The sequence below is a fragment of the Myotis nattereri genome (assembly GCF_964212035.1).
Source record: "Myotis nattereri genome assembly, chromosome: 5".
Lineage (NCBI taxonomy): Eukaryota > Metazoa > Chordata > Mammalia > Chiroptera > Vespertilionidae > Myotis > Myotis nattereri.
In genome coordinates this window covers 97382938-97395993 of record NC_138080.1, presented here as the reverse complement: position 1 = coordinate 97395993, position 13056 = coordinate 97382938, and the positions used below count along the sequence as shown (strand labels likewise).

The 13056-nt window shown below is 39.9% G+C and overlaps 1 protein-coding gene across 2 annotated transcripts in view; it reads left to right on the top strand.

Annotated features, from left to right (window-relative positions):
- Positions 1–13056, top strand: part of GABRB2 (gamma-aminobutyric acid type A receptor subunit beta2) — a 197583-nt gene that overhangs the window by 165337 nt on the left and 19190 nt on the right. Inside the window, exon 10 of one of the 2 annotated variants that reach the window (XM_081090865.1) lies at positions 3209–3322. The exons of the other annotated variant lie outside the window; for it this stretch is intronic. Within the exon in view, the coding sequence (XP_080946991.1) occupies positions 3209–3322 (114 nt within the window). The remainder of the gene's footprint in view (positions 1–3208; positions 3323–13056) is intronic. 2 annotated transcript variants of the gene reach the window in all.

Genomic DNA, 13056 nt, shown 5'->3' with positions numbered 1-13056 from the left:
AACCCATTTTATGATTGCCCTGATACAGAGGCCTTAATAAAGGAAAGAAAATGAATAAATAAATAAAAGCTGTCTCATATTCCTGCCTTTTGAAATGAGTCTAAATCAATTACCTAATGCAAAGCTGACTTAATACCATCTGATCCTTTTTTTCACTTTCATCTCTCCAATTTTTTTAGACCAATTTGCATTTAAATGACAAATTTAAGACCTAGAGAGTGGCATGTTGACAGCAAACTGATGGTTTTAAATTCAGGGTACTGAGGTGGAGGTGCCCTGTGGTGGTGAAAAAGTTGGTTCTCTTGGCTGACGGTGGACCCACAAGTCAGAATATAGAATACGAGAGAACAACAGACATACCTACACTTCTTCTAGGGCAGTGACCAAAACGCAGGCAGCCATGCCCCAGGGATCTCTGGGCATGCAGACATTATGGGTTGTCAAAACAGGGGGAGGGGGTTGCTTCTGGTACTTAGTGAGTAGATACAGGCCAGGGATGCTGCTGAACAGTGATGGTGCATCATGCAGCTTTCCCATAACAAAGAATCGTCCCTCCCAGAATGTCAGTGTCACCCAGCTAAAGACCCCTGCTCTAGTCCAATTCTCTGGCTTTAAGTAATGAGAAACTGAGGCCCAGAAACAATGTTTGTCCTCGTCTTAAACTCTCTAAGACAGGTGGTTTCTCCACTTTCTTTGATCACCAAGCATAGCATTGGAACAGCAGGAGTTACCCTTTAGCACAATGTTAGTGAAGAACTAGTTTGATGTCAGTCAAGTGCAAGACTTACTCTCCGTTTAATAGTTGTGTGACAATAGGCAAAAGAAAATGAGTCTCGCTAACCTTCAGTTGCCCCACCTGTAAAGCAAGGTTAATTCCTCTTTCATAGTTTTTTATGAAGAGTGTTTGTGATACTGTTTAGAGGGTGTAGCATAGTCCTCAGTACATGGTATGCACTCAGTAAGTGGAAAATATTAGTAAAATATTAAAATGTTATACACAGTAGACATTATCCATCTAGACCTGTTGGCAAAGCTTGCCTGTGTATTTTACACAAATAGCTTATAACAGTGGTCGGCAAACTGCGGCTCGCGAGCCACATGCGGCTCTTTGGCCCCTTGAGTGTGGCCATGAAGTTTCAATCGCACTGTACGTGCACGCCCGCACGTTGTATTTTGTGGAAGAGCCACACTCAAGGGGCCACAGTTTGCCGACCCCTGGCTTATAGGATGCAGTCCCATCCCTGAAAGAGGGAATTATCTGCGTAGAAATGTTTCAGGTCAGAAGTAAAATCAAAGCAGGGAAATCATGAATCATCAACAGGTATTAGTTTTAGAATCCATAGCATATGAACTACTTCAAATGGTATCAGTCATTTCTGAGGTCAGAATATTCACAGCTCCTTGATTAGATTAAGACAAAAAGGTGACCAGCTAGCCCTTCAGATGCCCCTGGTTTCCTTTTGACCCCAGCATGAAAGGTTAGGGGAGACCCACCTGGGGCTCTGACTGCACAGAGCTTTCTTTGTGCGAGTGTCATGATAGTACCACCCTATTTTTTTAATCAATAATGTCCCTTTTTTCCAACTGTAATTCTTTTTTTTTAATCTGAACAATAAATATTTATTTATTTATTTTTATTATTGCTTAAAGTATTACAAAGGGTATTACATATGTGTCCATTGCCCCCCCCCCCCCCCGCCCCTAGACAGTCCCCTACTATGCTGCTCTAAAAAGGAAGGAACTCTTACCATTTGCAACAGCATGGATGGAATTGGAGAGCCTTATGCTAAGTGAAATAAGCCAGTCAATGAAGGAAAAATACCAACTGTAATTCTTAAGTTATTTTTTTGTTGTACAAAGATTGGGCACATCTAATAAACTAAGTATTGTTGGCTGCTTTGGAAAAATCAGCCAGTAGGGCGGGGATTGACTTTTTCATGTTCCTTTTGATGGTTTCCTAGAGATGGGAGCTGCAAGTCAGGTCATCCAAAGTGAGGTTGATGCTGTGCTGTCTGTGCTGAGGTCAGGGAGGAGTGGACGTGGAAGCCTGGCCACGCAGGCGCCAACGTTGCTTCCACGGCACGCTTTCACATTTGTCCATCTCTTCTCTGTATTAACTTCCTGTAAGTCATTATTTTGTTAGCAAGAGTACCTGCAGGTCTTAATACAGTTCTTATCCTGTCATTTAATGCAGAAACTAAAACTTTCCAGGAAAGTCAAGTTTTCAAGGTTGAACAGCAAAGTTAACAAAATTTCTGAGGCTTGAGCTGGGTTTTCCAGGCCTTATCCAGAGTGTGACCCGCTATGCTAACAAGTGAAAAAATAATACCAAACTGAGAAGCTGATTCCACATTAGATTATATATTCATTTCACCTAAAAAACCCACCTGTCTACAGGAGAGTCCATGGCTGACAAGCAATGTCACTTTCCAGTTGTCTTCAATGTTACAGATTAAGTTACAAAATCCTAAGATTTTTAAAATAAACCTCAAACCAACAAGAGGTCTACTTAATATTTCCTTTTCCCAAGTGTCTTCTAGAGATGTTAAAAAAAAATAAGAGTCTCTCTCCTAATGTTAGAAGAGTCCTTCCAATTATCCCTTGCATTCTTCTATTTGTGTGTGTGTGTGTGTGTGTGTGCGTGTCCTTATAGAATTTGCTTTGGATTAATGTTATGTACTTTTCTTGCTTATCTCTTCAAGTTTTCAGCTCTCTTTTTGCATTTAAGCTTTATGTTGTTTTCTTGTTTATTTGTCTGCTAATAACTGAATATATACATTTTTGAGAATTTAGTTACTCCTGCCTTTCCACCACGTTGATTCTTGCATACCTGAAATTATTTTTGAGAGATCCATAGCCACCAGTTTTCCAAGTAAAGCTGCACCAAAAATACCTCTGTGTGGGGGCATTCTTCATTCTGCATTTTCTACATTTATGGGTATTATGTCTATATTGTCTTTATCCATTGTGCCTAAGTTTGTGTTATACAAAACCATGGAGATCTTTTAAATCTATTTATTTCTTGTGCTTGAAATTGTTTTTTTTAATACATTAAAAAGATACAAGTAAATAGAAGTCCTATTCTCTGTGATTGTCAGTCTTTCTAAAGACCAGTGGCATTTATCTATATGTAGTTTACTTTAACCACCAATCTTCATCTAGTGGCATCAGTCAATTTAATTAGCACATTCTCTACTTTGTCTTCCAGATTTTTTATAAAGATATTAAACAAAATGGGACCCAATATCGATCCTTGTGGGACCCAACTGGAAGCTTCTCCCCAACTAGACGGACTACCAATTACGATTTCTCTCTATATACGGTTAGCTAGCCAGTTTTTAATCCATTTATTTGTATTTCTGTTGGGGACAATTTGTTGAGCTGTTCCCTTTAAAACAATGTATGTGTTCTTTGCAGATAACCTATGGACTTGTACCCACAGAGATGTGGGAATACAATACATTAAGTGTTTTTGTGAGACCCTAATGGGGGTTTCCCAGGTTTGCTTTTGTAAAATGCAGCGACGATGGATCTAAGCTTCAGTGTTCCACTCAGTCGAGATTGTTGTGCTAAAGAAAGAAACCAAGTGAATCATCTCTTGAGATTCCTGTTCATTTGTACTGAGAGGGTAGAGTGTCATCCCGTACCTGCCATTCCTCTGTGCTCTTGTGTGTCTGTGGGCTAGTGGAATAGGTGAAGAAGAATTGTGCATTTCTCCTGTTGGTTGGCTCAGAACTGAGGAACTTGTTTTTGTCCTAGATTATGAATCTGTGCCGAGGAATGTTATGTTTGCATCAAGTCCTTGTTGCTTCGTTGTTACTTATTTTACAAATAAGTATTATCTTGGCATACCCAGCACTATCTTATTGATAGAAAGGAGGCAGTGATTGACATTGTTCTGCATCAAAACTTTTGAATGAAATTTTCCCAAAAAAGCCAGTAGTAAGGCTACTACTTAGAGTTTAGTTTCTGAGTTTCTGTGCTTGCAGTTCTTAATTAGCAAATTGTCATTCATATTGACCTCCATATTGGAGGCGGAGGAAGAGGAGGAGCAGGAAGAGGGGAAGGAAGAAAAGGATGGTGATGATGATGATGATGATGATGATGATTGTCACCATTTTACCTTATCACACACTACTTGTCCAACTCCAGTTTTTTTTTAATTTCTATTTCTTGGTGAGGTAGTGAATGATATTAAATGCTTGTGAATCTTTCTTATGAGGACTTGATGCCAGATGAGCTGTCATTTTTGTATCTTCTGAGTATCATGTTCTTCCTTAATTTTATTGCCCTGACCTCAAATTCCTCATTACCCATTATTATTGCGCTTGGGGTGGGGAACAAGGATGGTTAACCTATTAAATAACGACTTTAAGTTGTTTTTTACCTTGGTTACTTGTTGTATTACATATAGTAACAGAGTATGATAAACTAGATTCCAGGAGATGTTTGAAACTCTGTTCATCACTATTTTAGTCCTAATCCCCTAAAGATCCAGTCCCTACTATGTCTGTTCTCTCAGGCTCTCTCATTTGTGTTGTTCTTGTTTTGAATTCTAGCTACTGTTTTTGAAATTGAAGTAGACTGATTTGATTGGGCTGTATTCTGGGTAGAATGTTAATGATTTAGAAAATGTTCTACAGCTGGAGTTTAGGTTTATGATGAAAACAGTTGTATTTTTTCAAAATCAAAATCAAAGTATACTACATGATTGGTCTAATGACTGGGTAAAGTTACATGAGGATATTTTAAAGAAAATGTGTCTCTTTGGTGCATTAAATTGTTCAGTTGATAGCTTGAAAGAGTTAATGATAACCCTGATGACATGTTAAAGAGAATGCTCAATTATTTACATTGAAATATGAATCTTAATGTCTTCTGCTTTTTTAAATATTTATTGTTGAAAGTATTAAACATGTCTCCTTTTTTCCCATTGACCCCTTCTAGCCTGCCTCTCCTCAACCACCCGACCCTAGGCCTTCACCACCCTATTGTCTGTGTCCATGGGTTATGCATATATGCATGCAAGTTGTTTGGTTGATCTCTTCCCACCCAGCCCTGCCTTCCCTCTGAGATACTCTCCTTTGTTTGGTATGTCTATTCTATCACCCGAGTCCTCTTTCGGGTTCATATGTGAACGGTGAAACAAGGACCAGTATTCAAAACTTTGAATAATGAGCTGTTAAACCTGTAACTTGTAAAAGCATCAAGATATATGGCACAATCCTCAGAGGCAGCAGGATGTACTGGGAAGCTGATGCCTTTTTGAATCATACTCAACTGGGCTCACATTCAGGCATGGTCTTTCATGAGCCATGTGCCATTAGATGTGTTTAACCTTTCCATCCCTCAAGTTCCTCAACTGAAAACTGAAACACTAATTTCTGCCCCATTGAGCTACTGTGAGCATTAAATTAGATAATTAAGGGCCTTATATGGTGCCAGGCAAAGAGCACTCGATAGTTGCTATATTCTGGAGGTGATAGCAGGGAGTATATGTTTCTCAAGGAGTTCCTTTGTTGCTCTATTACTATTACTATTTTTCTGACTATAAAACTAACTAAGGATCATTATTTTTTTATAAAAAGTGCAAAAGGCAATGTAAACCACCTAAACCCCCACACCTAGATATAATCATTGTCAACATTGCCTTTTATTCACAACTAGTGATGTGTTTATATACATAATTTTATTCTACTATTGTATATACTGCTGTTTTCCACTTAACCTCTTTGTATACTTAAAGTATACATCATTTCTAATAGCTACAAGACATTTTATTGAATTTATGTACCATAATTTATGGAATGAGTACCTGTTGTTAGATATTTGCATTGTTTCTAAGTGTTTTTCTCTTATAAGTAAGTCTAAAATAAGCATCCCTTTCCTGATTTGTTTGTACATGATTGACTCCTAATCTATTTCTTAACATGGAATTTCTGGGTCAAAAAGTGTCTTTCAAACAGTGATCCACATTGCCAAATTGTTCCCCAGAAAATTTCTGCTATAGTGTACATACCTATTAGCACCATATGAGAGCATGGCAGTATACACACACACACACACACACACACACACACACACACACACACACACACACAACCCAGCCCTTAAAATGGCAAATAGAAAACTGATGTCTGTGTCCAGTTGTCAAAAGTCTTAGAGAAATGGAGATAACGTATCTAAAAACCCATGTGCACTTTTTTCTCCTCCCTGTCCAAGGCCGTAGAGTGAAACAGCAATAGAACAAAACAACACTCAACTCAAACTGAGGCTCTGCAGAGAGGCAGGGATGCATAAGCAGAGCCACCGTTGCTGCAAGCAGAATCCAAAGAAATCTACTCAAGCTGTAGTGGAGCAAATGGGAGACCTTATAAGAAGGTCCACATCAAAATGAAGCATCTAAACAAGGAAACAACATGGCAGCCATTCAGGAAAACTGCCAATGAGTCCATTTCCTCTTTCTCTCTCTCCCTCTTTCTCTCTCTCTTTCCCTTCCTTCCTCCTTCTCCTCTCCCTCCCCCGCACCCCAACACACATACATGAGCAACAGAGTGAAACTCAGCATGCAAAAGACAGATAATGACTCTTTTATTGGGGGAAAAATTACTTTTTGATAAATTAAATGTTTTCATAATAAATGTGTTTTTTTTATTTTTACCAAAAATTGAAAGAGAATATAAAACAAAAGATTAAGGATGAGATGATAAACAAAAGGTAATTAAGGAGGCAAAATGAAAGCAAAACAGTCTTCATAGAAACTAATAACTAAATCTAAAATAGTAAGAAAGAGAATCAGTATGGCAAACATCAAGGCGTTAACACAAAGTTCCAGCTATAGAAAAAAAATGCCAAATGCAGAGGAATAGAGATGTAGAGATATAAACCTCTTAGAGTAAACACAGTAAATATATAGGACAGGACGGTGGTTTAAACATGCAGAACCATGATGTCAATGAAGTGAAGGTGGAAAAATGGAATAGAAAAAATACAGCCATGTGCCCCTTACCAATGGGGTATGTTCTGAGAAATGCATCATTCAGTGATTTCGTCACTGCACGAACCTCATGCACTTACACAAGCCTAGTTGGCTCAGCCTCCTCCACACCAGGCTATAGAGCAGAGCCTATTGCCCCTAGGCTACAAGCTGTACAGCATGTTACTGTACAAAAAAAAAAGCACAAGATTAAATCAAGCACAAGAGATAATGATGCAATCAAGAGACACAGTAAACAGGAGGAGATACGTGAGGCTGCTGCTTGCATAACACAGCCTACTATTTTGCAGCAAGCTGCTTTTTTAATAAGTAGAAAGAGTGCACTCTAAAATAGTAACAAAAAATATACTATAGTGAATACACAAACCAGTACTGTAGGCGTTTATTATTATTGCATAAGCATTAGGCACCATGCATGACTGTACGTGCTATACTTTTATGTGATTGGCAGTGCAGTAGGTTTGTTTACACCAGCATCACCACAAACATGAGTAATGTGTTGCCCTAAGACATAGAAATGGCTGTAACTTTATTATAATCCATGGAAGGAATTTCCAACCTTTTTTATCTCATGGTGCACACAAACTTAAATAGTAAAATTCTGCACCATACCCAAAAATATATATTTTGTCCAACTGACCAAAAAAAAGTATAATTTTGATTCATTCACACTGGACAACTATTGTCGTGTTGGCTGTTTTCATTTTTTATTTTACATTCTAAAGAAAAAGAGGTCACTGCCCTTGCCCAGCCCATGTGGGTCAGTGGTTGAGAGTCAGCCTATGAACCAGGAGGTCACGGTTGGATTCCTGGTCAGTGCACATGCTTGGGTCGTGGGTTCAGGAGGCAGCCAATCGATGATTTTCCCTCATCATCAATGTTTCTATCTCTTCTCTCTCTCCCTTCCTCTCTCTAAATCAATAAAAACACATTTAATAAAAAAAATAGGTCAGTGCCCTTGTGTTGCATATTTTAAAAATTCTTGTGGCACACTGGTTGAAAACCGCTGATCTATGGGATTATAAAATGTGGGCCACTGTTGACTGAAAAATCATTTTGTGGCACATGACTGTATTTATATCTGACATCAATAACTAATTATAATAATTATACTAATATGTAATTCTTGAATGCCTTCTCTGTGCTTAGACATTTTACAAATATTATGTCATAAGTCCCTAGTATTGCCATATATTATTATAATTTCACAAATGATTAACTGACACCCAGAGAGTGTAATTAACTTAAGGTTAGACAGCTAGGAAATGGTTGAACAGAAAATATGACTAGAGGCTACACTCTTAATGTCTATGCTATATATTATATATTTATACATATCTGTAACGAAATTAATCAGTAGGCCAAAAGGATATACTGTATTCCAAGATTAAAAATTAGACAATCTCACTCCCTCCTTGTTATATTCTTCTGAAATTGCTAACCTTCCATTCAGAAAAAGTGAATGAGTTACAAGGAAGAAAAAAGGTCTCAAACCTTTTTAGGTCTCAAACTACCCCATAGCAATATTAAATTTTGTAAGACAACGGAAAATGTGGCAGGGTTCTGGAGGGAAGAAAATATAACCTAAGAATATTATTATTGACATATAAAGACAAAAGAAAGACAGTCTTATCCTCAACATTCAAGTCCAAGTCATTAGGGAACATAGCATCCATGAGTGCTTATTTTAAAAAATAAAATAATAGTTAAAAAAAGGGTCTAGCCCCTAATAAAAGATAGTCAATATGAGGAACTTTAAAATAGGAAAAGGCAGTATGCTAGCATTTAGAACTAAGGGTGGCATCCAAAACTGAAGCTATACAATTCCAGAAGTTAAAGTTACAGAATAAAAAATAATTGAAATATTTTTTAAAATTAGATACTAAAGATATGTAAAAAAGATCAGGTTGAGTGTTGTTGAGAAGGGAGAAAGTGTTTGTTTGCTAATTTATAACAAGGACTTACTATTTACTTTTTCATTTTTAGAGCTTGTGAATCAAAAGGTTGAAGATGAAGGATATGTTGTAAATTGACATGGATAACTACTATGACAGTATTTCTCACTGGGTCTACCATAGACTGCCTACACCGGGGTCACCTGGGAGGCTAGTGTAAACTGTTGGTTCTACCTGAGACATTATAAACTAAAACTTTTCGTTGGGAAGCTGAGGGAGCTCCCTTTTATTCTCTCAGGTCTCTGTGGTAGACACTGAAGCATGGAAGACTGAGGACCATTATGGTAGAAGAACAAAAACCTGACAATTCATCTTATAAAAACCTTTGACAATAAAAAAAAGAAGTAAAGAAAGATGCAGATACTGTAGCTAAAGCTAGACATCAGAAATAAGGATAAAGACATCTTAAAAGCAAAGTTTGAGCAGAAATTAAGATTTAAGACCAAGCTTGTTTTAACTGTTATAATTAGAGCAAATTATCAACTCACCTATCAAAATAATATTTTATAGCTGAATCAAGCAACTAACCCCCACAAATGCTATTTATTAGAAACTAGAGGCCCATTGCAGGAAGATTCCTGCAAGAATAGGACTTCGATTCCATCTCTGCCGTTCCTGCCCTGCCCATCTCTGCTGCTCCTACCCCACCCTTCTCTTCCGCTCCTACCCCGCCCGTCTCTGCCACTCCTACCCCACCTGTCTCTGCCGCTTCTCCCCCGCCCATCTCCGCTACCTCGCCTCTGTTGCTTGGCTTCCTTCTATGGTGTCTTCAATCTTCGCTCCCAGCCGGTATATGCAAATTAGCCGCCATATTTGGAAGTTAATTTGCATATCGCTCTGATTAGCCAATGTTGGGTGTAGCCAAGGTACGGCCAATTTGCATCTTTGTCTATTGTTAGATAGGATACTTCTAAAGTAAAGGTATTGGAAAATATTCTAAGTCAAGTCATATCCAAAGAAGATTGAGGATTGAACATTATTACTCTATAAAGATGAATTGAAGAAAAAAAATATTAATACAGATATCCTATCTAATAAAAGAGAAACATGGTAATTGGCGTACGACCGCTACCCTTCCCATTGGCTAATTAGGGCAATATGCAAATTAACTGCCAGCCAAGATGGCGGCCGGCAGCCAGGCAGCTTGAAACTAACATGAGGCTTGCTTGCTTCAGTGACGGAGGAAACCAACGTTCCCTGCCTGCTTTGCCGGCCTCTGAGCTTGCAGTTTAAGAAACATTGTAACAAATATAGAAGCTAAACAAAACCCCAGAAGCCTGCTTTCATCCGCCCAGGATCTCAGAGCTGGAGTTATACATTGTTTCGATTATAGAACCGAAACAAACCAGATACCTTCTTTCAGCAGCAGAAGCCTCAGAGCTGGAGCCAGAGCTAAAGCTAGCCCAGAATAAAAAGAAAAAGAAAAAAAGGAGCAGTTGGGAGCTTCAGTCGGCCTGAAAATAGCCCTCAGCCCCTCACCCAGACTGGCCAGGCACCCCAGTAGGGACCCCCACCCTGAAGGGTGTGTGACCAGCTGAAAACAGCCATCATCCCCTCACCCAGGCTGGCCAGGCACCCCAGTGGGGACCCCCACCCTGATCCAGGACACCCTTCAGGGCAAACCAGCCAGCCCCACCCATGCACCAGGCCTCTATCCTATATAGTAAAAAGGTAATATGCCTCCCAGCACCGGGATCAGCGTGACAGGGGGCAGCGCCCAAACCCCCTGATCGCCCTGCGGCTCTGTGTGTGACATGGGGCGGGGCCACAACCTCCCTATCTGCCCTGCTCTGTTCATGACAGGGGAAGGCGCCCCAACCGCCTGATCAGCCATGCTCTGTGCCTGATAGGGGGGAGCTCCCCAACCCCCTGATCACCCTGCAGCTCTGTGTGTGACAGGGTGCGGCGCCTCAACCCCCTGATCAGCCCTGCTCTGTGTGTGACAGGGTGCGCTGCCCCAACCCCCTGATCGGCCCTGCTCTGTGTGTGATGGGATAGAGCCATAACCTCCCCATCGGCCCTGCCCTGAGTGTGACGGTGGCGGCGCCCCAACTCCCCTATTGACCCTACTCTGTGAGTGACAGGGGGAGCTCCTCAACCCCCTGATCGGCCCTGCTCTGTGCATGACAGGGGGGAGCTCCCCAACCCCTTGATTGACCCTGCTCTGTGCATGACAGGGTACGGAGCCCCAACCCCCCTGATAGGCCCTGCTCTGTGCGTGACAGGGGGCAGTGCCCCAACCCCCTGATTGGCCCTGCTCTGTGCATGACAGGGTATGGAGCCTCAACGCCCCTGATGGGCCCTGCTCTGTGCGTGACAGGGGGTGGCACCGCAACCTCCCCATCAACCCTGCCTTGAGTGTGACGGGGCGGTGCCCCAACCCCCCAATCAGCCCTACCCTGAGTGTGACTGAGGGTGGCGCCACAACCTCCTGATCCGCCCTGCTCTGTGCATGACAGGGGACGGCGCCCCAACTCCCCAATTGGCCCTGCTCTGAGCCCGACCAGGGGCTGCACATAGGGATTGGGCCTGCCCTCTGCCACCTGGGAGCAGGCCTAAGCCAGCAGGTCGTTATCTCCCGAGGGGTCCCAGACTGCAAGAGGGCACAGGCCTGGCTGAGGGACCCCCCCTCTCCCCCCCAAGGGCACAAATTTTTGTGCACCAGGCCTCTAGTATTTTATAAAAATTGCAATCCAAAATAAATATATTAATTAATAAGTCATAGGTAATTAATAAACTTCACATTAAAATAGCCTCTAAATAAATCAAAATGATAAGAAATAAAAAAGATAAAATGACAGAAACATTAGGTAAGTAGTATATTGAATAAAGTTTTTTAATTTATAAACTCATTCTTATACAACTTATGTGTCAAAGATACAATAAAAATTAAATTGAAGAACATTTAGAAAATAATAGCAATTTAAAATGTTAAATAATTCTAAGGAATGTGGTTGAAATAGTTAACAGTGAGAAAGCTGTAGCTTCAAATACCTTTGTAGCAAATAATTTTTTAAATGAATTAAATGCATAATTCAAAAAGTTTAAAAATGAGCAACCAAATATCTAAAAGCAGAAGAAAGTATTAATATCAAATGAGAAAATCAAAACAAAATAATGTAGAAATATATCAGTTCTTTACAAAGAAAGCTGAGTAAAATAGGGAAATAAATGATCAAGAAAAAAACTTATTAAAGTAACAAAGAGGGAGCCAATATGGATACACCAAAGTAAAAAAGTGTAAAATAATAATTATTATTATATAGGAAGGTGACATTAAAAGAAAATGATGCGGGGATCTTAGTAAATGTGGATAAAATACATGACATTCTTTGAAAATATAAATTACGCCAAACCGGTTTGGCTCAGTAGATAGAGCGTCGGCCTGAGGACTGAAGGGTCCCAGGTTCGATTCCGGTGAAGGGCATGTGCCTTGGTTGCGGGCACATCCCCACTGGGGGGCGTGCGGGAGGCAGCTGATCAATGTCTCTCATCGATGTTTCTAACTCTCTATCCCTCTCCCTTCTTCTCTGTGGAAAATCAATAAAATATATTTTTAAAAAAAGAAAAGAAAATATAAATTACCAAAAATGACCATAGGAAAAAAAATAAAAACAGACCAATTACCAAAGATAAAACTAAAAAAAAACAGAAAAATGTTAACACCCTCATGAAAAGGCCATATGGACGATTTTTGATGGGTGTGCCACTGCACATTGATGTGCCCCAAGAATTTTTAAAACATACAATACCTTACTACTTAGTCAGGGGCACTGACTTCTTTTTCCCTGGAGTGTCAAATAAAAAAAACACCAACAGCCAACACAACAATAGCTGTCTGGTGTGAATAAATCAAAATTATACCTATTTTTTGTCAGATCAGCAAAAAGATAATTTTTGGTGTGCCACAGAATTTTAGTAATTGGTTTATGTGTGCCATGAGATTGTAAATCGCTGGCCTAGAAGGTTTCACCAATAAATCAAGTCCAGCAGTAAAAAGCAAATACTTCCAGTGGTATTTTAATTCTTGCAGATTGTAGCAGAAATAGGAAAACTTCCAAATGATTCTGGAAAGTAGCATAATATAAAAAAGATGCCAAAGCC